Source organism: Mauremys reevesii, linkage group 9, assembly GCF_016161935.1.
Source record: "Mauremys reevesii isolate NIE-2019 linkage group 9, ASM1616193v1, whole genome shotgun sequence".
NCBI classification, from domain to species: Eukaryota; Metazoa; Chordata; order Testudines; family Geoemydidae; genus Mauremys; species Mauremys reevesii.
In genome coordinates, this window is record NC_052631.1 from 100,231,552 (window position 1) to 100,257,456 (window position 25,905).

A 25,905-nucleotide genomic window follows, 5' to 3' on the forward strand; every position below is an offset into this window, starting at 1 on the left:
TTCTCAGCATTGGAGCGCTGCTCCCATCTGTGCATATCAATCCTTAATGGTTTGTGTGTTTAAAAATGCATCTGTTGTAGAGAAGAGCTGCACTCCAAGTGGGCTGAGCCCAGTCTAATGATTTATATGACACCTACCTCCGCTAGCGACCCGAACAGCCTGAACCATGAGCCAAGGCAAACCGCGTTTATTTTGTCCATGGCAGCACATTGTCAGTGGAGTTTTGCCTTGAATGTATTTGTACGTAAACCCAGTGCAGACCGCAGCAGATCCTTCTTCCTTGTCTTGGCCGACAGAGGAGTTTTGTTGTCTGGTTGGGAAGGGGAGTCATTCAGAAATTGGATTGACTTGCTCCAGTCAGTGGCTAGCTGAACTATGGGGTTTCTGTCCCTCTTCATCTGACACTTTAACCCCTCACTCCCTGAGCTGTATCTACCTGTCTCCTCTCACATCACTGACTGTCTGGAGTCATATAATGGCCCAGATCCTGGAGTCAGCAGGAGCTGAGAGTATTTGGCACCATGCAGGGTCCCAAGAAGCAGGTTCTGTTCCCAGCTCCGCTATGCCAGTCAACATTCCTTTGGCAAGAATTGAAGGGTTCATGAGGCTGTGCTACTTCAGGTCAGGACTAGGGACATTGCTGTGGGAGTAAGAAGCAGCTATGAAATATATAATGGACAGTGTTAGTACAAAGCCACTGTTAGTATCTATGCAGCATCTTGGCACGTTTCCCTGAACTTAGCCCCTTCCTGCTATGGTGCAAGGAGAGATACAGCAGAACGTTGTTAGCAGTGTCACAGAAATGTGACATGAAACCAGACAAAATCGTCTTCCATTGTGAACAGTGGGGTTTAAAGAATAGCTTGTAAGGACTGGACACAGCGAGTTACCTGGTTGCAACCTGAATAAAACTCATTAATTGTATGACCCACTCGGCTGAATCCTAGAATACCCGATTCAGGACTTGTCACATGGAACAGAACCAATGGTCCTCATACCTGGCAGTGGCTTATGCCGGATTCTACAGAGGAAGGTGAAAAACCCAGACAGCACCTTGCTAGGTGTGTTATGGTGAACTACTGTTGTTATTTCCATAGCAAGGTATGGGTAGGAGGCACTTTACAAAGGGATCAAGAACAATACCGAGAATGTAACACCCAGTTCTTACCGATAGTCTCTCTTTCCCTTCGTCGGCGTCACTTGCTTTATCTATTTATTTGTATGACAGTAGCTCTGCGAGGTCCCAGCTGAGCCTGGGCACTCCCTGCGCCTGGTGATGCACATACACATCATGAGAGACAGCGCCGGCATTCAGCAGAGCTTTCAGACTAAATGGACAAAAGTGGGAAGAGGACACAGGTCCAAAGAGGTGAAATGACTTACCCAAGGTTACCTAGCAGGTCAGTGGCAGAGCCAGGTTTCCTCAGTCCCCGTCCAATGCTCTCTCCTCCTGTCATGCCTAGGGGTTCCTCCTGTTGCTGACAGGACCATGAGGGTTTCCCCGTGGTAACTCTCAGGGCCTCATAGCACATATGCTGCATTTGGTGCTAGCAAGGTGACTGGAAGGGATGGTTTCCTTTGGGTGCCATCCCTCTCCCGTTTGGCTGATGCTCATTCCTCTGCAAGTGGCAAGACAGTGAATTAGTTTAGCTGCCTTCACAACTGACCCACAGTCACACCATCAGGATTCAGCAAGGTGCATTATGGGGAATATTAGTCATGGGACTTGTCTCAAATGGCCAGGAGAGCCAGGATCCCCTGTAATCATGCCCATACCCCTCGGATCATGACGACTTACTAGCATCATCTAGTGGGACTGTGCCACTGTTGCTTTAAAGCCAAAGAAATCTTATGGGTTGTAAAGATTTTTCTTCCTGCTGCAAGCAGGTGCAATGCTGCTCCTTGGTGCTTATGGGTATAAATGGGGAAAATGCCCTGGAATGAGGGGACCTGTAGACAAGTGTCTGGGGGAGTCGGCTCTGACGCCTGAAATGTGAATATTAACTGTTTCACAGCTGATCATTGTAGCCGAAGCAGCCGGTTGGTATTTGTGGGGGGAGAGGGTCCTGAATCCTGGAGCCAGGTTGTCTCACAGAACTGTGATCCTCAACTAATCTTTAAGCCAGCATGGTATAAGGGGCAAGTTAGAAACAAAACCCCAGAGCAAGGATGTTGGTGGTTTTCTTTAATCCATTGTGAGCTTTTCTCAAGGCTCCAGAGAGAGAGATTCTTCTGTCTGGCTGCTTCATACAAATCTGTTCAGAAGATATTGTCTTATCCCTCAGCTTTGTTCACAGAAACAGCAAGAATGAGTCTGATGCCATACAGGCTACAGGGCTAGTTTTTTAGGCTGTTATTTAACAATTTAAGAATTGGGTTAGAAGGAAGAATGAAGTTATTAACACCAGACAACTAATACGAGCTGTATAGATCTGCTTCTTCTGACTTTACTGCGTGAAATTTGGATGATTTTAGCCATTGCATTTCTCAAACAACTAATGAAAAATCTCTGCTTTTTCCAGACCCACTCTTGTTTGCATCAGTTTAAATTCTGAGTGGCTCCATTGAAACCAGACCCTTGGATGCTCTTAATAATAATTTAATGTTAATTTACAAAAAGCAATTACAGGTTGCTATTTAGAAGAGGCGGCTGTCAGGATCTCTGCTTACTGTATTTGTGTTTCTTCTCAGGCATTGCATTCCTTTGCTTCCAGACCTCCCTCCAAAGAGAAGTCTGCATCTGTGTAACAGTGGCTGCAGCCTTCTCCATCCAGCTGAGAGTGAAATTGTGTGTGAAAGAGGAGTCAGGGTACCCTGTCTGGCACACAGCGCAGATTACCAAGACTCCTGCACTTGCTGGCAGCTCAGCTGCGTGCTCAAGGATGCTGCATCTGAAAGTCCAGTTCTTGGATGACTCCCAGAAGATCTTTGTAGTGGATGTAAGTGGCTATCATATTATTGTTTTGTTCTAATTACTGAAGTCATTGCTGCACCAAAGGATTACATAACCCTCAGATGATCTCTGATAGCTTCTGGTTTTCAGCTTTGGAAAAAGGAGCATGTAGCGTTGTCCTCCTTGTATGTTTCAGTGCTAATGAGCGCAAGATGAGCTCTGTCATTTGCATCCCATTTTTAAAAAGTGGGGGAGATGAGTTTTACTCATCTGGTGTCATCAGTTTGAAATCAGCTGGGATGGGGTGTATTTTTGACAAGTGTGACAGTCTGTCTTCGTTTGTCTGGATGCCAACATAAGCATCGGCCAGGAAGAAAAGTCTGGGTCCAGGACAAACATAACATATTTAACCAAATTGCCCATGGGGGGAAAGATCTGTATGCTGGTCTTCATGGAGACTAGGCTGATGAGAAAAAAGAATGAAATTACAGTAAGGAGAACAGAAGCAAAGAAAACCATTGACTCTTATATACTGTATAACAGTACCTGGAAAAAACGATATAGTTATTAACTATGCACAATTAATAAATATTAACCTTGAATATTAACCTGTAAAATCTGCGCTAAAATATGAGCCTTTAATTTCTACATCGTTACAGCTTTGTGTGTAGCTAAATGCCAAGGGCTATTACTCTACATCTCTTTCTAGGAGAGATTGAGAATATACTGTAGATTAGCATGCTACGGTCACATTCAAATAACATTTAACCAGATCGATTTCAGTACTTAGTTATCTCTCTCCAAGGACCATGTTATTTTATATAAAGTTATTTTATTCAAATTTATAATACATTTTCTAGGAAATATTTTATAACATAGCCTGAGAGAACTTGTATTCAGTTTCACTTGTAGTTTAGTTTCTTTACAACTGCATTTTTGAATACAGTAATTCCATACTCTGAATAAGTAGGAAGAATTTTTTTTTACTTTTATTTCATTACATGAACGCAGCAGAGGTATGGAGTCAGCTGGCAAATGAGGTGTTTTTAAACATGCTGAGTTTTATCATGACGAGATCGGGGTGTGGGGGGTGAGAGTTCAATGAATGCTGCTAATACAATATTGCTGCAGTTTGCCCATCTCGGTGTCCTTATTTGCACAAGACAATTATAGCCCGCTCGCCCTGCATGACATGTTATTGCAGCAAATAGCCTCCATTAGAGCAACTACAAGTCATTTCCTTCTTTTCTTCTGCATGGAACAGCACTGGAAACCTCTTTTAGGCATTTGCTGCATTTGCTGCTCTGTGGTTACGATAAATGAGGAGTTGAATTAGTGACTTGTCCAGAATAAAGAGACTGCTCTAGGCTAAGCTTTGAACAGATATTTCAAGCAACTCAAATGTGACTCTTCCTAAACCCTTACTGCCTTGGGAAGCTCTCTCAAATGTAGAGTGCTTTAGTGTAATGGGAGGAAGAAATACAAAAGAGACCAAATACAAGGGCCTTGTTTCCCATTGTCTCGTACCTTGGGCAATCATTTGCACCCATCCCCCATGGACATAAATACCACAGGTGGGACTGGACAGGTCAGACCTGATGTTCCGTACACCCCCTTTGCACCAGAGTAAATAGCTACACAAGGGTGCCAGCCGGTGGAGAATTGTGTCTCTTTTTGGAAAATTGAGACCTTAAAGAGCTAGGGCAAATGTTTCTGCTGCTAGCAAACCCCCACCCCCAGCAGCTAACATTTACTTCAAGCTCAGGAGAAACTTTAAAAATGCTCTGATGCTGCGTTGTCTCATTTCAGAGGGGCACATGCAACAGAATCAGGGTTAGCAGCCAGGTTTGTCCTTTATCCGAGGTGAAGGAAGCAGTGTCTGAATCTGCAAACCAGGGGATACCACATTTTACCTCCTACCAGCATTCTTGTAGGGCTCATTGGTTTCCTCTAGCAGCAAAATCCCTTGGGGGTGAAGAGATCCTGTGGATGCAGCATGGCTCCTCCCTCTGCCCCGCCCCAAGCCCAGAAGCAGCAAGGCGGCTAGGCTGGGGGTCTGTGACACTCCCAGCCAGAACATCGGAGCAGATGTCCCTTTGCAGACCCTCCAGCAATCCCTTTCCCTTCTATCTCCAGGGAAGCCGTGAGGCCACTGGCTTCCCCCCAGGGTGAGCAGTGCTGCAGTGGGAGAGTTAGTGAGGCTCCCATCAGTGCTTTCTGCTGCGGCATTTTGCTGCTTGTGTAAAGGGAACAGTCTGCATCTGCTGGCTGCGCCCTTGGTCCAGTACCTGCTTGCTCTGAGGCCGGGGGCCTCGCTCTGACCCATGGTAAAATATCTCTAAGTGATGAGGGAAGCAGCAGGGCTCCTCTCTGCATGCTCCCCCCTTGCTCTCTTCCATGCATGCTCCCCACGCCGGTCCTGGCTTCTTTTTTTCCCCATCTGACAGCAGAGCAGAGCACAGAGCCCATAGAAACTGGCAATGAAGGAGGCCTGACCCTGTTCATTTCCCCAGGGGCAGGCACAGGGCCGAGCGCAGTGTTTTTCCCAGAGGCGAGGCACCCACCATTCCCTGAAGAGACTACGTCATGTTCTAACGGATAGCGCCGTTCAGAAATGTCTAGCCATATTCCTAGTCGGTCTGTGTTGGCAGCGCTGCTTTCCAAGGAGCATCCTTCACTTGCTGCTCCCTAGACACATGACTTTCTGTTTGGTTAGGTTAGGCTGGCGTTCTCTGTCCGGGTTTGTAATCTCTCTCAGCCCCTCTGTAGCAGTTTTCTGCCCTCCCTGAAGTTCACAATACCTCCCAGTTTGGGATCCTCTGAGACCGTAATGAATGTGCCACCTATTCTATCGTCTGAGCCATCTCTAATTTTGTTAGGCTCCTTAATGGTGATCAGCGTCGCTGCATGGCTCAAATTTTCCTTAGGGAAGATTGCTAAGCAGTGAACTCTGCCCTCTGTTACAAGCCATTCTGAGAGCCTAGTTTCGGCCCTGAGAGCCAGCGGGGAGCTGAGACACGGAGCTCCCAAGTGGCAGGGGAGCGAGATGAGCTTGCAGGGTGCCAGCGGAGGAGCATCCTCAGCACTAGCATGGCAGGGGAGAGAGATGAGCTTGCAGGGTGCCAGCGGAGGAGCATTCTCAGCACTAGCATGGCAGGGGAGAGAGATGAGCTTGCAGGGTGCCAGCGGAGGAGCATTCTCAGCACTAGCATGGCAGGGGAGAGAGATGAGCTTGCAGGGTGCCAGCGGAGGAGCATCCTCAGCACTAGCATGGCAGGGGAGAGAGATGAGCTTGCAGGGTGCCAGCGGAGGAGCATCCTCAGCACCAACATGGCAGGGGAGAGAGATGAGCTTGCAGGGTGCCAGTGGAGGAGCATTCTCAGCACTAGCATGGCAGGGGAGAGAGATGAGCTTGCAGGGTGCCAGCGGAGGAGCATCCTCAGCACCAACATGGCAGGGGAGCGAGATGAGCTTGCAGGGTGCCAGTGGAGGAGCATTCTCAGCACTAGCATGGCAGGGGAGAGAGATGAGCTTGGAGGGTGCCAGTGGGAGCATTCTCAGATGAGCTTGCAGGGTGCCAGTGGAGGAGCATTCTCAGCACTAGCATGGCAGGGGAGAGAGATGAGCTTGCAGGGTGCCAGTGGAGGAGCATTCTCAGCACTAGCATGGCAGGGGAGAGAGATGAGCTTGTAGGGTGCCAGTGGAGGAGCATTCTCAGCACTAGCATGGCAGGGGAGAGAGATGAGCTTGTAGGGTGCCAGTGGAGGAGCATCCTCAGCACTAGCATGGCAGGGGAGAGAGATGAGCTTGCAGGGTGCCAGCGGAGGAGCATTCTCAGCACCAACATGGCAGGGGAGAGAGATGAGCTTGCAGGGTGCCAGCGGAGGAGCATCCTCAGCACTAGCATGGCAGGGGAGAGAGATGAGCTTGTAGGGTGCCAGCGGAGGAGCATCCTCAGCACTAGCATGGCAGGGGAGAGAGATGAGCTTGCAGGGTGCCAGCGGAGGAGCATCCTCAGCACTAGCATGGCAGGGGAGAGAGATGAGCTTGTAGGGTGCCAGCGGAGGAGCATCCTCAGCACTAGCATGGCAGGGGAGAGAGATGAGCTTGCAGGGTGCCAGCGGAGGAGCATCCTCAGCACTAGCATGGCAGGGGAGAGAGATGAGCTTGTAGGGTGCCAGTGGAGGAGCATTCTCAGCACTAGCATGGCAGGGGAGAGAGATGAGCTTGCAGGGTGCCAGCGGAGGAGCATCCTCAGCACTAGCATGGCAGGGGAGAGAGATGAGCTTGCAGGGTGCCAGTGGAGGAGCATCCTCAGCACTAGCATGGCAGGGGAGAGAGATGAGCTTGTAGGGTGCCAGCGGAGGAGCATCCTCAGCACTAGCATGGCAGGGGAGAGAGATGAGCTTGCAGGGTGCCAGCGGAGGAGCATCCTCAGCACTAGCATGGCAGGGGAGAGAGATGAGCTTGCAGGGTGCCAGTGGAGGAGCATCCTCAGCACTAGCATGGCAGGGGAGAGAGATGAGCTTGTAGGGTGCCAGCGGAGGAGCATTCTCAGCACCAGCATGGCAGGGGAGCGAGATGAGCTTGCAGGGTGCCAGTGGAGGAGCATCCTCAGCACTAGCATGGCAGGGGAGAGAGATGAGCTTGCAGGGTGCCAGCGGAGGAGCATTCTCAGCACCAGCATGGCAGGGGAGAGAGATGAGCTTGCAGGGTGCCAGCGGAGGAGCATCCTCAGCACTAGCATGTCTTCATTTTCCTCAGCAGAGCCCTGCCAGTGCTAGCTGAGTAGTAGGGCTCAACCCACAGCCCAGCCCAACACTCTGGACCCTGCAGTGCTGCTCACAGTGTCAGTAACCTCCTTGAACTCTGGGGCTGCTTCCTATGTGGTGGCACGGGGACTCCTGTGCCTTCTCGCCCCAATGCCCATGCGTGGGACAGACGTAATTTGGCTTCTTGCACTGCGTGGGATATTGCAAAGCTATTAGCAGTGCAGCAACATCCTTTCTTTTCCCTTCTCCTGTGTATCTGAATGAGCTATCCAGCACGTGGGCCCTTATGTAACGTCATTCAGGACATTCTTCCGATCGCTGGAAATAGTTTAAACGAAGCAGGACGAGTGGATTTCCAGCAGCATTTTGAGACTGTCCGAGAGCAGGGCAGAAATGGCGAGAAAACAGCTTTGTTGCTTTCTGCTCCGCACAAAGGCTGAACATTTGCAGAGTTTGCTTCTTTGCAAGTATAATTTGCTACAGGGCAAGATTTGTCTGAAAACCAGCAAACCTAATTGCCAGGCAGAGCCAGTAAAGGGCACAAATTTACTGCATCCTCCTGTCCTTTATCGTGAGTCAAGGCAGGAATTTACTGAATTTAACAGAGCTGACTGCCCTGCATTTGCGAGTCGATGCATGTGCATGTGGACAGGGGGGATCCAGTGTATTTGGATTTGCAGAAAACCTTTGACAAGGTCCCTCACCAAAGGCTCTTAAGCAAAGTAGGCACCCCTGGGATAAGAGGGAAGGTTCTCTCATGGGTTGGTAACTGGTTAAAAGACAGGAAACAAAGGGTAAGAATAGTGGTGTCCTACAGGGGTCTGTGCTGGGACCAGTCCTATTCTACATATTCATAAATGATCTGGAAAAAGGGATAAACAGTCAGGTGGCAAAGTTTGCAGATGATACAAAACTACTCAAGATAATTAAGTCCTAAGGAGACTGTGAAGAGCTACAAAGGGTCCACACAAAACTGGGTGACTGGGCAACAAAATGGCAGATGAAATTCAGTGTTGATAAATGCACAATAATGGGCACTGGAAAACATAATCCCAGTTATACATACAAAATGATGGGGTCTAAATGAGCTGATACCACTAAAGAAGGAGAACTTGGAGTCATTGTGGATAGTTCTCTGAAAACATCCACTCAATGTGCAGCAGCAGCCAAAAAAGCAAACAGAATGTTAGGAACCATTAGGAAAGGGACAGATATCATAAAGCCACTATATAAACCCGTGCTATCCCACACCTTGAGTAGTGCACGCAGTTCTTGTCACCTCGTCTCAAAAAGATACATTAGAAATAGAAACGAGCAACGAAATGATTAGGGGTAAGGAACAGCTTCCATTTGAGGAGAGATTAAAAAGACTGGAACTGTCCATCTTGGAAAAGAGACGACTAAAGGGAGATATGATAGAGGTCTATAAAATCATGACTGGCATGGAAAAAGTGACTAGGGAAGTGTTATTTACCCTTTCACATAACACAAGAACCAGAGGTCACCCAGTGAAGTTAATAGGCAGCAGGTTTAAAACAAACATAAGGAAGTATTTCTTCACACAACGCACAGTCAACTTGTGGAACTCCTTGCCAGGGGATGTTGTCAAGGCCAAAACTATAACAGGGTTAAAAAAAGAATTAGCTAAGTTCATGGAGGCTAGGCCCATCAGTGGCTATTATCCAAGATGGTCAGGGATGCAGCCCCATGCTCTGGGTGACCCTAAGCCTCTGACTGCCGGAAACTGGGAGTGGCCAACAGGATGGATCACTCAGCAGTTGCCCTGTTCTGTTCATTCCTTCTGAAGCATCTGGCATCAGCCACTGTCAGAAGACAGGATCCTGGGCTAGCTGACCATTGGCCTGACCCAAAATGGCCATTCTTAAGGTCTTCTGATGTTCTTAGGTAAGATTGTGGAGAAACAACAAAGCTGATAGTCTCATTCCAGTAGCATTGGGCAAGGGTTTGACTCACCAAAACTGTCATTGGTACTAAGGGCTTATTCCCAACCCAAACTGGAAACACTCCCAGTGACTTGAATGGATGTTGGATCGCATCCTATGACCTAGCCCGGACTGTGGGAGAAACCACTGCATTTTAACATGGCTGTTGCTAGCACAGGTCTCACATCCCAGTCCCCCTGTCGGGTACCACTTTCGTGGGCTGCGTGGCACAAAAGCAGCTGAGTACCTCTAGAATGCGACAGTGGTCTGGGCACTTTGGGTAGACACAACCCTGTTGGAAAAGTTCTATGGAAATGATGCTGAATACCTCCAGAATTAAATAGATAGTTGTATCCTTTCTGTAGGTGACATATTTTCGAGCAACCTTAAAGCGTTATGGAGTAGGTGTAGCATTCTCAATTATGTTCCAAAAGGTGATTCTAAAAAACCTGTAGAAAGATGAACAAACTTGATAAAAGATTTAGAAACCTGACCCGGGAAGGAAGATTTACAAAACTGGATATATTTTGTCTTGAGAAAATAAGATGGCGGGAGACCGGATAACAATAATCAAATATGTTAAGGGCTGTAATCAGTTGTGCTACCCAGTTCTCCTTCTCTTCTTTCAAGATCTCCTTCAAACACGCTGCTCTCTGCATGCCCATGAGCCCCAGGCCTGCCTCTCACACCAAGGGCGTCACTTTCGCTGACAGCGTTACGCTGAGCAGACTAAAAAGTGTCACAAAACTCCAGGGAAATGTACGGTATCACTGACCTGAAGTGTTAAAAACTCATGAGTCAGGCCCCCCCAAATCACGAGATTGGCTTAAAAAAATGAGATTTAAAAATAAATAAACTGGGAGGGGGACATTTGTTTTTCCGTTTCTGAACCATGAGGGGTAGAAATTTGGCTCCAACTTTGCGTCACCTTACACACCGCCCTGTGCCTGAAGCCCTTTGTATGCTGCCTGCATTGTAACCTCCTGGGGCAGGGACCGTCTATCCGGGCCTCTCTCTAAAGCGCCTGATACGCTGATACTGTACAAATAACGACTGAGTATGTTAACTAGGAATGAATTACTGTCCCGCTCCTCCATCAGCGACTTCCACACATTCCATCTGCTTCTCTACCACTAGTCGTCTCTGACAACGAGGCTGCCAGTGATCTCACATGATACCCGCTAGTAATGAATGTTTTTTGAAGTAATTATAGATGGTGCCGCGCGCAGCCTCCTAGTGCTTAGCAAATTCGGAGTGAGGACACTGTTGGATAGCAAGAGGAAAGTCGTCTCTTTTGGTTTTAAAATAGCATCTAAGTCAGCTCGCTGGATCTGGAGGGGGAGAGAAGCCAAGCCAAGGAGCTCAAGGTGTTGACAAGTGTGGTATCTGGAATGTGCCACTGGCGACCGGACGGCATCATGTTCCTTTCACTTGTAACCTAAATCCAATATTTGGCTCAGTCTCCAAATGCAAAATGCTTCTTGCCTCTGCCCCGCCTCCCTCTCACACGCCTCCTTTCCTGCCTCAGCCCTGGGGAAGATGGACCTGTCAGGCTCGACCCTCTTTGGTTACCTCAGAACCTGGAGGTCACGCTACCTGAGGAGGACGGGGTGGGTAGGTAGACCACCTGCCCTAGCGCTGTGTGTCGGTGTGCTATTTCTCCAGCCTTGCCTTGGGGCACTGTCGCCCTGCAGCAGTGTTTCTGGGAGCCCCTCGCTGGGCAAACGCCCGGTGTTAGTTGTTTGTATTACAGTAGAGAGGCTGAATCAGGTAAGAGCCCCTGACACTAGGTGCTGCACAAACACAGAGTCAGAGGCAGCGGTTGCCCGGGAGAGCACACAATCCAAGCCAGACCAAGGGTGGGAGGGACACAGAGGTGCAGAGAGGGGAAGTGACTTGCCCCAAAGTCACACCACAGGTCAGGGCAAAGCAAAGCCTGCCACCCAGGTCTCCTGCCTTCTCCGCTAGACACCCTCCCTCTTGTGACATTGCAGAAGTGCTGGCTGCAGGGAGGTGCTGGGCAGTGGTTGTTTGCCAGGTTTCCCACAGTCTGGGAGAGTGTCTAGGATTAATTCTGGCTATTTATTTACAGCTTCATTTGAACACTTTCAATGCTTTGGAAATATTGGGATTTTGTCCCCAGCTAGTGTCTACTGGCATAGTTCCACCAGTGGCAAGGGAGCTGGTGTACGTCACGCCAGCTGGGGCCGCAGCCCATTGTCCCTGCCTCAGGGTGTCTGAGCCCAGCCAGCAGTCAGGCCGCACTCACTTCTTTTTGTTCAGCTTAGGGCCTGGTTACTGGTAAGGCTCATCATAATGTGCACTAAAAAGCACGTTCCCAAGAGAGGGCAGCAGCTGTTAAGGAGGAAAGGCGTGATTGGAGAGGTGGGAGAAGAGAAAGGGCAAGGGGTGAACAGGCTCGTAGAGCAGAGGCAGGAGATACAGGAAAGAGATCGGGAGACAAAAGTTCCTCTCTTCTCCAAGAAAGCCATGACAGGTACTCTTCTGGTGCAAGTGATGCCCTGTGTGGCGTGATCCGAAGCCTGAAAGTGAGTAATACGCCTGTGAGAAAACAGCGAGTGCTTCTCTCTTCCGGCTGCCCATCACAGGCTACAATGCTTGACAATTCTAGCATGGAAATAAACAATTATAATTGTTTTAATTATCCTTGGGATCTAGTAATTTGGAGGCAAATGAGGCATGCTGGAGCAAGAACACTATTATTATACTGTCACTTTGCAGCAGGCTTAGCACGCGGGGCTAGCAATTTCCACCCCCCCGTGAGCGACAAAGGGTTGCTATTAGCGTGCAGCATGGACGTATTGCTCTGAACAAGTTGCAGTTTTCAAGTCACCTCCCCTTCCCCTGGGAAGGGACTCTGCAATCCATTTGCCTGCCAGTGCTATTTATCTCAGGATAGTCACTTGAAAGTTAAGGCTAATTATTGTCCTGCTTTAAACTTGCTTTCATACCAACCCCTCTTCATTGCTGATTGTTTAGTATTTTGTAAGAGACAAGGAGAGTGAGGTAATATCTGTTACTGGACCAACCGCTGCTGGTGAAAGAGACGAGCTTGTGAACTACAGGGAGCTCTTCTTCAGATCCTGAAATGTGGTCTGCTAGTGCCTGGGGATGGGCACTAGGACACCTGGGTTCTATTCCCAGCTGTGCCAATCAATCATTGGGAAAACTCAGGTAACCCACTTAACCTTGCTGGGTTTAAGTTTACCAGATACAAATGATAGTGGGGCTCGAACATCAAAGAGTTATGCAGATTAATGAAAATGTCTGAAGCGCACTGTTATCCTTGGGTGCATGGCACTGTATACCTGCAATGCATTAGTAAAACTATTCACAGTACTGCAATAGACACCTGTATTTCCAACATTGCAGCACCTGAGCACTGAGCTCCCCCAAAGCTTTGGACTTCAGCCCCTTTTGTTACAGAGAGAGGCTACTGAGGCATCCCCTTACCTTTTCCCAAAGTGCTAAAGATTATTTAATGTGCACCTAGCCAGCCCCTAGAACTGGCCAGAAAGGATGTCAGTGTAATAATGCTTGCCCTGATTGACAACTGGCTGACCCCGGTTGGGAGAACCCTGCTCTGCTTTAACAGCCTGTGACAAACGCAGCCAGTGCAGAGCCAGGGGGACTCCTTGGCCAGGGACGGGGCTCCAGGAAAAGTTGATGGGATGATTTGGATGCCTGAATTCCATTAATTTAAATAGCCAAGTCCTGTAGGCAGTTTGCAAATCTCAGGTCAGCTGGACGGTCCCTTCCATAGCTCTGGTTTTAGAGGAGTGAGCACCACTGGGTGCTCATATTTTGGCCAGTCCAATTTTCAGCTTCCTTTTTTCACTGCAGGCAGACTCTTTTTTCTTCTTCTTTCCCATGCTTTCCAAGACATTAAAGGAATGTCACCAGCTTTTCAGCAGGGCGCCCTATTAATTTACCAGCTCTCTGGCAGCAGATCCGTGTGCACCAACAAGTTACACAGGTTTGATGTTCACTTCCAGCTCGCTGGTGAATTAAATGCTTTTGCCATGGCAACCCTGATTTCACATGATATTTCCATATGGTGGTTCTGAGCATAGCAATTTGTCTTCAGGAAACATCACTGCATTGTCTTGTGGAAGCCAGTAAATAATTAACAAGGATTTGAAGAGATCTTAATGAATGTTAGTTAGCAAGAGTCAGGCCATACTGTAACCTTAATGACGTAAGACTTGTAGCAAAGAGATAAAAGCAGGGCGAGACAGGAACTGTGTAAGTGTACAGTATTTATTATGCAATCACTAACCAAAAAGGCTTGCTTTGCTTTTTCTTAGATTGAGAAGAATAAAGATTTTTTTTTTTAATAAACAAAACAAAATGTTTTTTTTTACTGTGTTACTGTCTGCTTTATTGTGTCTAATTGTCTAAAAAAGGCTTAAAGGCTTTTTTGTTGATTTTAGAGTTGAGTCCAGGACCCTGTGTCTATGTCTCCTCTCCCTCTCCTCCTCCTGGAATAATAATAATAATAAAGTATTTGATTTTGCCAAACAAAAAAAAAGAACTGAAAGTTTTGAGTGAGTTTTTTGGGCTCCGGGGGGGGCCCGGGATGGCAATCGCCACGACAGACAACTATCATTCCTCATTCCCATTCATACCCCATGGCAGAGGATGAGAGGAGAGATGAGACCTTTTGGGTATCTCTATTGGGGTATCGGAGAGGGACTTTCCTGTGAGAGGTCTCTCCTCTCTGTTGACCATCTGAATCTGATTGACTGACAGCAGCACAGATAGATATTGTGCAATTGGGGGGAGAGGCCCCAATTTAGTTAGTTTATTGCAGTACTGGGAACTGAGTTGGATGCATAAGGTAATGCATAATGTGCATATAAATAATGCATAGGTAAATGGTTTATGCACATGCTGCTGAGGGGAGGGTTGTCTCAAGGGTGGGGGTCCGCATCCCGTATGGTATGACATGGTTTAAAAAAAAAAAAAAAAAAAAAAAAAAAAAAAAAAAAAAAAAAAAAAAAAAAAAAAAAAAAAAAAAAAAAAAAAAAAAAAAAAAAAAAAAAAAGAAAAAAGGTGTGTGTGTGTGTGTGTGTGTGTGTGTGTGTGTGTGGCTGTGAGTGGCTATTACTCTTTAGGAGAGGGAGATCTTTATGGGCTGACATCCCAGCCTGCCTGGCCTGGCTGCCGAGGTGTGGGAGAGTGTGAAGGTGGGAAGCCCTCCCCTTCCCTCCTCCCTCCCTCTGTGTGTCTGTGAGTGTGAGTGGGAAATCCTATTGGAAATAACCAACTCCATACCCTAACCTAACCCCACCACCCACATATTACAATTACATGTTACCCAAAACCAAATTACCAGGTAATTAAATGATTGGATCAATGATAATACAAATTAATTTAAACAATGAAAATTAGAGAATAGAGATAAATCAGATATTAAGATATATCTCTTATAAGCTTTATTCACAAAGAAAAAAACCTCTGTTATTGTGAAGGATTTGTCTAATTTGCAATTAAATTTTTGTCTAGAGCAGCCTGAGATAAAGGGAGTTTTGGTTTTGTGAATTTTGAAATTCTGTGTGAAAAAAATAGTAAAAGTAAAAAAGTCAAAATCTATCAAAAAATAAAAGTAAAAAAAAAAAAAAAAAAAAAAAAAAAAAAAAGCAAAAAAAAAAAAAAAAAAAAAAAAAAAAGCAAAGCTAAACAAAAGTTAACGGTTCAGTGAAATGACCTGAAGCTGAAGAGACAGTTCAGGCAGCTGAGAGAAACCAGCAGGAGAAGAGAGGACAGGAGAACAGCCATCCCAAGAAGGAAAGCATGTTGGAAATGCATGTTGGAAATGATGTGCAAGCTGTATACTATTTAATCCTTTCTCTGAACATTATACACAGACATACACAATGTAGTCTGTAAAGATTAAAGTCATATAAGGGCATTAATATTCAGACATTTTCCCAAGGATTTGTGGAGATTTTATTCATTTTTATTTTTGTTTTTTTATTTTAATTATTTTTTAAAATTTTGATTACTGACATAAGGGATGATTTTTTGATGAGGATATTTGGAAATTTTTGACAGTTTGGTTTTGAGTAGAAAGGGTGAAAGTTGGAACTTGGAGCACTTGTGAAATTTTACACCATCTTTCTTTTACCCTTGTTTATTGATTGTTTGTTTTGTTTGTAGTGTTTTTTGTTTTTTTGGTGTTTATGATAGAATAGAAGCTCTAATAGAATAGAATGATTGGTAGTTGTTTTTTTTTTGTTTTTTTTGTTTATTTTTTTTTTTAATTTTTTTTTTTTTTTTTTTTTTTGTTTTTGTGCACTCTTTAGGTTTGGCTTGGGCGTTGAACTTGTGTGTGAACTGAAGCTCCTCAGCCATTCCTCGTTGTGCAAGCTGTGTGAACTGAACTGCGAGGTTGTCCTGTAGCGGACAAGTTAAAGTAAGTCGAACAGATTTAATAGACTTGTGTTTTTTTTTTTTTTGTTTAATTTTTTTTTTTTTTTATGTAATTTTCTTTCTTTGGGTGGGGTCTCTACACATGGTTTGGGTGGTGTTATGTGTATTTGGGGTCTGGATTATGTGTTAAGTGAAGGGCCATGTATTTTTGCCCAGTGACAAGGGTTTTGATTATGTTGTGAGGAAGGGTGCAGGTAGGGGAAGGACTCAGGTGGGAAGCTCAGAAGAGGTTGGGGGTTAGTGTAGTAGAACTGGTTGGACGATAAGACAGACCAGCAGGAAGGGGGCTAGAGACTGGAAAGGGAATCAGAGAGTGGAAGAATTGGAGCCCAAGAGGAGAGAGAAAAGGAGAAGGGGGCAAGAAGATAGGAGGAAGAAGTGAGTGATATGAGGAACAAGTGAAGATACTTTTGAGGATTTATGGGAATGGTGATTTGCATTGTTAAAGGGGCTGTTGGAAGGAGAAAGATTTTTTTTTGGGGAAAATGAAAAATTGAACTCTGTGTTGTTGGGGAAACAGCACTTGTTTTGTGTTTTGAAAAAAAAAAAAAAATGAATTTTTTGTTGTTGAAAGAAATGATTAGATTGCAATGAAGAAAAGAAATTATTTGATTTATTTGTTTATGAATAATTTTGTTAAATCAGTTGAAGAATGTATACAGTGCTATGTGTAATGATTGTTTTGTGTATAAACAAAATGTTTTTGTTTTTGTGTCTGTATTTGTGCTAGATAATGTCTGTAAAAGTATAAAAAATAAAGGTGTTTTGTTGTCTGTTGTATTGCTGGACATTGTCCCTAAGTGGTAAAGGCTTCTCCCCTCCATTTGTATTTGACTGCAATAAAATATATTTGATTTGCTTAAGTCTGAACTGCTCTTTCTCCAGCTTTTGTTAAAAGGCAGCAAAATAAACTAAGATTTTTGTCCAGATTTTTTTTCATGCATCCGATTCCTGGGAGTTGTGAAAAGCTTTGCTTATTTTATTCTCCACAAAGAGTTTTAATTCAAAGGACTAAGAGAATGACACATGCTGCATTTAGTAGTTCACTTCCAGCTCAAATGCAGCGGCAACTTGCCTTTCTTGAATAAGGTTTGTCTCCGGATCATGCTGCCAGCTTAGGTGGAAAAGAAACATTTTCAAGTTAACAAAAATAGCCCAATGACACTTTTTAAAACTCTCTGAAATATTTCTGCTGTTCAATATGTGGCGTGCGTCAGCTACATGATGCGCTGAGGTAGAATTAAGGTTTTACGGCACTCTTTTGGGCTGACATAACCTGTGTCGTGCATTGCACAGTGTGTGGTGGAATATAATAATTAGAAAAGCTTTATACACTGTAAGATTATGTTTTCTAAGACTATTTTTCCAAAAGTGACTCGTGAACCTTTTTCGGTGCCCAACTGGAGACATCTTAAAGGCGCCTGACTTTCAAAGAGTGGGTGCTCAGTGTGAAAATCAGCCTTTGTGTAGGTTCTGCAGACCTAAAAAATACCCCAAACCAAAAGCACACAGAGTCACTAGTTACTTTTGATGTTGAGGCCTCTGTACACTGTGTGTGTGTGTGTGTGTGTGTGCACGCGTGTGCACACTCTAGAGGTAACTCTTTATACCAGTGAAACTCTCCTAACTTCAGTGGAGTTAGCCCTGAGTGTTCCCAGCATGAGATCTGATTCAGGTCCATGGCAGTTTAGTAAGACTCTGACTCTGGTTCTGTGCTGTGCACATTACATACTGATTGCACCTGACAAAGGGAAGGAAACAGCAGAGGCGTGCAGGGCAGTGTAAGGCCTGCAGAAGAATATAATACTTACGAGACATCTGTATATGGGATGTGTATGTTTGTTTTATTGTATTTGTTATTTTTATTGAATTATTATTTGTCTCATCCCAAAATTGTACTGGCTACTTTGCAGGCAAGACGTCTTAGCCCAGGGGCCCAAAAATAGCTTCAAGGATTCATGCCTGGAGTTTCTTATTGACATCGGTGACATCAGTTAATCTCTTGCTCCGGACATTGCCCATTGCGCTGCTTCTAACGAGCTTTTTGTTTGCTAGCAAAAGTCCTCTGGCAAAGGGTTGTTCAACCTGAGTTGCAGCCACCTGCGCCTGGCGGAGAAGGAATACTTCGGACTGGAATTCCAAAGCCAGGCCGGAAACAATGTAAGTGACATTCAGGTTCCCTCTGAATGAAACACAGCACTTGGCAAAGGCAGCATTCAGCCGTCCTGAGCTTCCATTGTTACGTAGCTTTTACGTTTCAGAATTAGGTTCCGACAAACATGAAGGTTGCAAAGTAAAGCACTAAAAGGTGGGAAATGCCAGAAGCAAGGCTGCCGTGCAATGGGAATGCTGCCACTTTGTGCATAGGCAGCATGATACAGTCTTTAGTGACATGCTAACACACATCACATTGCTGGTCCCACTTCCTTTCCTGATGTCTGCCCCTGACCCCCCAGCACCTTCCCATCCACCCACCCGCTCTGCACCCGTCTGCGCCCACAACCTCCTCTCCCCCCTCTGCTCCTGTCCTGCCCCTCTTCTCCCCGCCCTGCCTATCACAGCATAGGGTTGTCAGGTGTCTGGTTTTCGACTGGAACACCTGGTCGAAAAGGGACCCTGGCGGCTCCGGGCAGCACTCCCGACGGGGACATTAAAAGTCTGATTGATGGTGCTGCCCGGCTAAGCAGGCTAGTCCCTACCTGTCCTGGCTCTGCGCTGTGCCCCGGAAGCAGCCAGCAGGTCCGGCACCTAAGCAGGGGGGCCACAGGGCTTCAAGCGCTCTCCCCACCCCATGCACCGGCTCCGCATTCCCATTGGTTGGGAACTGTGACCAATGGGAGCTGTGGGGGTGGGGGCGGTGCCTGTGGACAACAGCAGTGCAAGGAGCCTCCTAGCCCCCCGGCCTAGGAGCCAGACCTGCTGGCCGCTTCTGGGGCATAGAGTGCAGCCAGGACAGGCAGGGAGCCTGCCTTAGCCCCCCTGCTGTGCCGCTGAGTGGGAGCCTGCGCCCCAACCCCTTTGCTGGGGACAAAGGCTGTGCCATGACCCTTGCAGGCACGGGGGCTTCCCAGGGTGCTTTCTGGCCCACTCATTTGTCAGCGGAGCTGTTCAGCGCCTACGCGTGCTTTTTAAAAGGAATTTTAGTCTCGACCGGGATTTCCCCCCCATTTCTTCTTGTTGCACAATGAGATCAATGAGGTTCCTGCACCCCCCTGGGCATTACAAAAGCGGAAGTAAAGGTGAAACTGTCAAAATTCTTGAGTGTCCTGGTCCTAATTCTTCCCCTAAGGATAAGCGCAATGGTCTCAAGTTGCAGTGGGGGAGGTTTAGGTTGGATATTAGGAAACACTATTTCACTAGGAGGGTGGTGAAGCACTGGAATGGGTTACCTAGGGAGGTGGTGGAATCTCCTTCCTTAGAGGTTTTTAAGGCTGGTTTGACAAAGCCCTGGCTGGGATGATTTAGTTGGGGTTGGTCCTGCTTTGAGCAGGGGGTTGGACTAGATACCTCCTGAGGTCCCTTCCAACCCTGAGATTCTATTATTCTAATGACCATTGACTTCAGTGTACTTGAGTGACTTCCTCACATCCTGCAGTGGGAGAACATGGCCCATCTGGGTTTATTATTCTTCCTTCCCCTATTACTGGCAGGTCACACTTTGGTTTTTTCTTAGCATCAGCAGGCCTGTATCTTTTCTACTCTCCTGACACATAGCGTTGTTTTTATTTATACAAACCCAGTGCTTCATGCTGTGTCTTGACCGACTTCTTCCTTGCTGTTATTGCAGGTTTGGCTGGAGCTTCTAAAACCCATAACAAAACAGATGAAAAGTAAGTGTCCAAGGAATACCTGTGCGCTAGCCGCTGCAGACAAAGCTCAGTTGGGACCAGAAGTCTCACCGGCACATTCATGAGCTGGCTGACGCTTGGGACGTGGGCTTTCAGGTTCTGGCATTTGCTTGGGTTCACCTTGTGCTGGGGGGTTGGGTGGGGCTGTTTGCCAAGTCTTCACGGTCCATTTTACAGCCTGTGAAAGTGTAGTGGCCGTAGGAGCTGGGCTCGACTTGTGATGCTCTGGCTCTCGGTCGGTCAGCAGAGCAATGGTAATGCTGTCCTGTCTGTAACAAACCTCAGGCTGCGAGAGCATGGCAGCTCACATGCCTGATCAGTGTTTGGCCAAAAGCCACTTTTCTGTCTGGAGCGTAGCTCTCAGTGATTCAGGAGCCAAATTAGTGAGCGACATTACCCCAAAGAGCCCCAGTGATATGAATTCATTGTTTCATTTACTATAGTACTATTCTAATACAAACAGCATGATGGGGCCATATTTAGTGTACATATATATTATTCTCACAGCAAACAGGTTAATACATTTGTGCACGTTGATAACTTAATTGGTTAATAACATAATAAAAGCCTCCTGATTGGTTAATAACAGGTTGGTTAATAGTGAAATCACCCAGTATTTTAATATCATGTGCTGCAAAGAGCCACAGCAGAGACAGTAAAGACCCACTTGGGGCTCGCGAGCCGCAGGCTGAGTATCACTGGCTCACAGTACAGCTATAAGCTGGCCTCTGCAACCCTTACACAAGCAAAGGGGCTAGAACAGGTGAAATTAACTCCTGTGCATAGGCTAGCACCGGGTATATGCCAGTACTTAATCTGAGCCAGGGCTGAGCCCCGGCACCTCTGGGCCTGGCGGTTCAGAGCCCGGCGCCTCCGGGCCCGGCGGTTCAGAGCCCCGGCACCTCCGGGCCTGGCGGTTCAGAGCCCCGGCGCCTCTGGCCTGGTGGTTCAGAGCCCCGGCACCTCTGGGCTTACTGCATCAGTTATGAATGTAGAAGTTTCTTGAGCCGGGCACCTCTTTCATTACAATTAAGCACTAGTCTATGCCTGGTGTAGGCGGCAGCGAGGCCGGGTGCTGGAGAGATGCATTCCAGCCTAGAACATCCCATCCCAACTGGGATTAGCCCAAGGTGACCTGCAGACTGCCAGACACAGAACCAATCATCTAAACCATTTCCCCATCAGCTTAGATTATGATTTTCAAAAACGAATTTGCAAGCGAGATCAAGCTCAGGTATCTGCTGCACTGAGCCATGTGAACTCGTGGTTCCTGTTTGCGGGAGGTGAGGCTGCAGAACAAAGCATTGGGGCTTGATTGCAGCATTGCACGCCATGCATTGCAGCATGAGTGAAAGGCCTGGTGAGTGAGGCACCTGCTTGGTGGCTGTGACGTGTTAGCTCTGGGTGTTTTGCCACAGCTCAGAAGCAGGCGTGCCACGTGCTTTCAGCCTGCTGCCTGCAGGTTAGAAATGCAGCAGCCCCTTTGCAGGTTTTGCATACGCACATTCTGTTGCGTGCTGTCCTGCATGCCAGTCAGAATGGCCTGAAACACAACTGTCCTTATGGTGGTGGTGCCCCCACCCCCTGCTCTCCCCCATAACCCCTCCCCACCAGCTCTGCCATTTCAGAGGCTGCTGCCAAATCATTGTGCCTGTGAATTTCTCAGCTTTTTCCTGCTTCAAGGTGATTCCGATCTTCTATTCAAATGTCCCCCCCCCCCGGGCTCTGAGAGGAACAGGTGATTCTGTCCTTACTGGAGTTTCAGGGAAGCCAATATGTATGTACGTAGCTCCTGGAGTGCCTCGAAGTTCACTGTCCTTCGGGGAGTCCCCCGGAGCAAGGCAGGGCTGAGCTGTGCCCTGGGACATTTCAAGGGGAAGGCTGCGGGCCCAGCCATCGGCCTCCTGGCTCCTGGCACACACTACAGCTGAGGCTGGTCTAAGTTAGGTGGCTTGGGGGGTGAATATATCACCCCCCTGAGCAAGGTGAGTGCTGGTGTGGACAGTGCTCTGTCTCCGGCTGCCATAGCTACCGCTGCTCGTGGGTACTGGCGTCATGACGGCGACGGGAGAACTCTCTCCTCTCCGCTCGGCTGAGAGCATCTGCACTCGCTGCGCCGCTGTCAGCTCTGTGGTGTAGCCACCGCCTCAGACTCAACAGCTTGTGTCCATTCTTCCACAGAAAGGCAGCTGGGGCCCCCGAATCAACTCTACTCAAGTTTGGCCATTTACCGGTGCCCTTTTGTAGGCCACGTCGTTCCGTTTGGCTTCCCCTTCTAGCCCACACGTGGCTGAGACACAAAGGGCTTTAAAACGCTGTTGAGGACCAAAGTCTGCCCTTCGTTAAACCCACACAGATGCCTGCAGGATTTATCTGGGTGGAGCTGTGGGCAGACTTGGGTGCTGGGAATATGGTGCACCACAGGATTTTCCCAATTACATGCCTGCCAACAGCCCCTCCCTGCCCAAAACAACCCTGCAATTCCATTTATCTGCGTTGATCCTGCAGCTCCGATAGCAGAATTTGCCCCTCAGTGCACAGACTAGCCATTGGAGGGCTTGTTTCCTCCTCACTCCTCCTCTGGGGCCTGTAGCAGGAGCTGGTTACATTTCCCGTTTGTCTGGGGTTTCCCTGCACGCCAGTGGAGGGGCTGTTGTCGCTGTGCGGTATTGTCCACCCCCAGTGGGAAGGTCTGATTCAGAATAGACGGCTGGCTAGAGCCCCACTGGGATAGCCACAGTGAGAAATGCTAAAGACGATCGGGTTAACGTCAGACACTCCGGTCCTCTCGAATTCAGTGGGCAAAAGAGCAGCACGATGGGCCCAATCCTGTGAGGTGATTGGCCTCCAGTGGGAACTGCACATGTTCTGCCGTGGCTCAATCCAGCCAGGTACTGAGCACCCTGTCCCCAGCCCAGGGCAGCACTCAAGCACATGTTTAATTTGAATCGTCGGGGTTGTCCTGGTTACTGGAGTGGGGCCATTCTCCCATTGACTTCAATAGCCCTGCTCATGGGGTTCAAGTTGAGGATCTGCTTAAGTATGTGGCTGGACTGAAGCCCCGGCTCAGCACCCTGCAGGATCGCGTCCCAGATGCCCAGCACCCATCAGGGCCGAATTTGTAAGGAATGAAAGTGATTTACTCCCCAGTGTGTGTGGGTGCAGGGTGTGTGAAGAGATTTGTAAATGTTCTCAACAGACATTTGAAATAAAACTTATGAAGATGTTGTGTTTTAAGATCCTAAGGAGGTTCTTTTCAAATTTATGGTGAAATTTTTCCCAGTGGACCCAGGACATCTGAGAGAAGAGTTGACAAGGTACGGTACTGGGTTTTTTTCATTGTCTACATTTTTATTCACTACTAGAGGCTTTGTAACACAGTCCTCATTGTCTAAAACATTCAGTGTCTGCAGCCAAAAGAAGCCCCCTAGCAATAGTCATTTTGACTATTAGTGCAACTTTATGTGTTGCAAATATTTCTTTCTCTGACCCTCTGTTTAGAAACACAAAACATTCTGCCTAATCCTTCATCTTTATTTGTCCATTAGCCATAGCCATACACAGCATGATTTTTATTTGCTAGGCATTGTTTCGGGTTCCCTGTGATCTGTAAATCTGCTGCAGAATCCTACCTTTTAGTGCAGAATTGTGTTTGGAGAAAACATTACAGACATGAACCAAGTGTAAAACCAATGCAGCGGTTTCATGCAGATTCTTTAGCCAAGCTAAGACAATAGCTCTGAGAGGTGTGAACTGCCCCAGAGTTTGAAGTGTTGCATTCACTCTGAAACCTACAGTTTGCCATTCAAATGTCAGTGTTATTTCTCTGATAAAGACCCAAGTGACACACCTCATCTCACAATCCCAAACTGCTTCTCACACACTGGGTGTCGAAAGCTTCAGTTGTTCCTGACCCTGCTGCTAAAACTACCAGCGTCTACAATGTGTAAAATGAACCTAGTTTAAAATCAGAATCACACCAGGATACTGGCTGATTGTCTGGGTCTACACCGGACCTTGATACGTTTACGAATGGGGTTACATGTTAGGGTTTTCTGCGATAGCAGGGGACTGGCTCTAAGGTGGCCAATTGTCCGGTTTTCAACCAGAAAGTCCAGTTGAAAAGGGGACATGCTGGTGTCTGGTCAGATCTACGACCGGACACCCAAAGTCCAGTTATTGGGGGTGGGGGAGGTGCCAGGTCATAACCTGTGCCAGCCCCTACTCAGGCAGAGCCGCCTCCTACCTGCATTGGACGGCTGCAGCTACCTGCCCGGCTCTGAAGGCGAGTCCCTCCCTACCCCTTTCCCATCATCCCCTTTAACAACTTCTCTTCCCTCTGGAAAACTGTCAGCTCATGTCTTTACTTCTGGGCCAGCCTACGAGGCAAGTGACTCCCTCCGCAGGCCCTACCTGCATTGGCTTCGCAGCCATGCTAGCAACAGAGTTCTCGGATTTGAAGAAATCCCTGTCCCTGGTGGTAATAAAAGAACTGTTGGGGGTAAAACAAGATCCACTTCAACTGAGACTTGACCAGTTCCTTTTAGCCTTTACTCTGGGCGTTTTAAGACAATGCCGTGATCACCTCGCCATCACATCTACATGCAAAACCCACTATGGCCAGGACAGCAAGTGATGACGTTACCCTTCCCGGGGACAGGGTGACTTTTTCAAATCTCTGCTTTGTTCTTCCCGTGTGTCCTCTCCAGTCGCTTGGGGTCAGTCATTTAGCTTTTCTCCTCGGTTCTGTAACTTTGCCCGTCGGCGTACCTTTCTAGTATGACCCCCTCAGTAAACCATTCGCATGCATAAATCCCCTAAATGAATACCCTTTTGCTTAGCTGTCTACATCTGTCCTCCTGCTTTTTGCTGTCAACCCCACTGGCTCCAGCCAGTGGTTTTTATCTTACAGCAGGTGTTTATTCTTCTGTCTGGTCTGTTTTTTGCGGGCTTGGGTTTTACTTGTTTGCACAGACGAAGGATTTTACAGCTAAGACACACAAGCCAGTTTCATTGTTACATAACTCTGACGCTGTTACGGCTACGTTCTGAACTCAGCAGAGAGACATACAAAGAGTGAAAATCCCCCTCTCTCTTCTTATCTATCATAATCATTTCTTGAGCATTCGCTAGTCGCCCGAGCTGCCTAACACACCCCATGACCTGTTCTCTAGTGGAGCCCCTCTGGAAAGCCCTGCGTTCACACGTGGTTGTGAACCAGCATGGCTCGGAGCCCCATGTGAACCACCCGTCCCGTCTCTGTGCTCCGGGAGCGAAAGGAGCCCCTCTCCTGGGACACTGAGCACTCACGGGGTCTGAGCCAGAGCCCATCGGTCTCAGTGGAAACACTCCCATTGACGGCCCTGGGCTCTGGGTCAGGCAGGGGACATGTGGCCAGTTGGACTGGGGCCTCAAAAATGTCTGTAACTGACATGAAATGGGTGGGGGAGGGGCCCCAGTGAACATGATGTGCCGGGGTCCACATTGTCTCTCGCCGGGTCCGCATGTACTGCCTTCCATCTGCGTATCGCCAGGTGATTGATCACCATCCGCCCGGTCCCGGCACTGCCACTTGAGCAGAGGTGGCAGGTGAAGGATCTCAGCTCCTTGCAGGGTTGGGCCTTTCACCGGTGCGAAGCCTAACGGACTCCTGGAGAGTCCCCGTCTAGCAAAGTCCCCACCGCAGGAGATGGGCTGGCTGTGTTTCTTACGAACTAGTCTGAGCTGGGAGCGGGAACGTTTGCTCTCTGTCAGGAACCTGTTCTCTCTTCCTTTGCAGGTATCTCTTTACCCTTCAAATCAAGAGGGACCTGGCAGGCGGGAGGCTCCCCTGCAGTGAGAACAGTGCCGCTTTGCTGGTGTCACACCTCTTGCAGTGTAAGGACAGACAAGCGTGTTCTAGAGCCGCTCTGGTTCGACCACGCGGGCAGCCTGGGGTGACATTCTCTGGCCTGTGTTATGCAGGAGGTCAGCCTAGGTGATCACAACTGGCC

The 25,905-nt window shown here is 47.7% G+C and overlaps 1 protein-coding gene across 1 annotated transcript in view; it reads left to right on the forward strand.

Annotated features, from left to right (window-relative positions):
* FRMD7 (FERM domain containing 7) overlaps positions 1–25,905 on the forward strand; it is a 48,463-nt gene that overhangs the window by 13,610 nt on the left and 8,948 nt on the right. Inside the window, exons 3-7 of the mRNA XM_039487073.1 lie at positions 2,692–2,939; positions 18,120–18,224; positions 19,852–19,894; positions 23,151–23,229; positions 25,692–25,789. Of these exons, the coding sequence (XP_039343007.1) occupies positions 2,692–2,939; positions 18,120–18,224; positions 19,852–19,894; positions 23,151–23,229; positions 25,692–25,789 (573 nt within the window). The remainder of the gene's footprint in view (positions 1–2,691; positions 2,940–18,119; positions 18,225–19,851; positions 19,895–23,150; positions 23,230–25,691; positions 25,790–25,905) is intronic.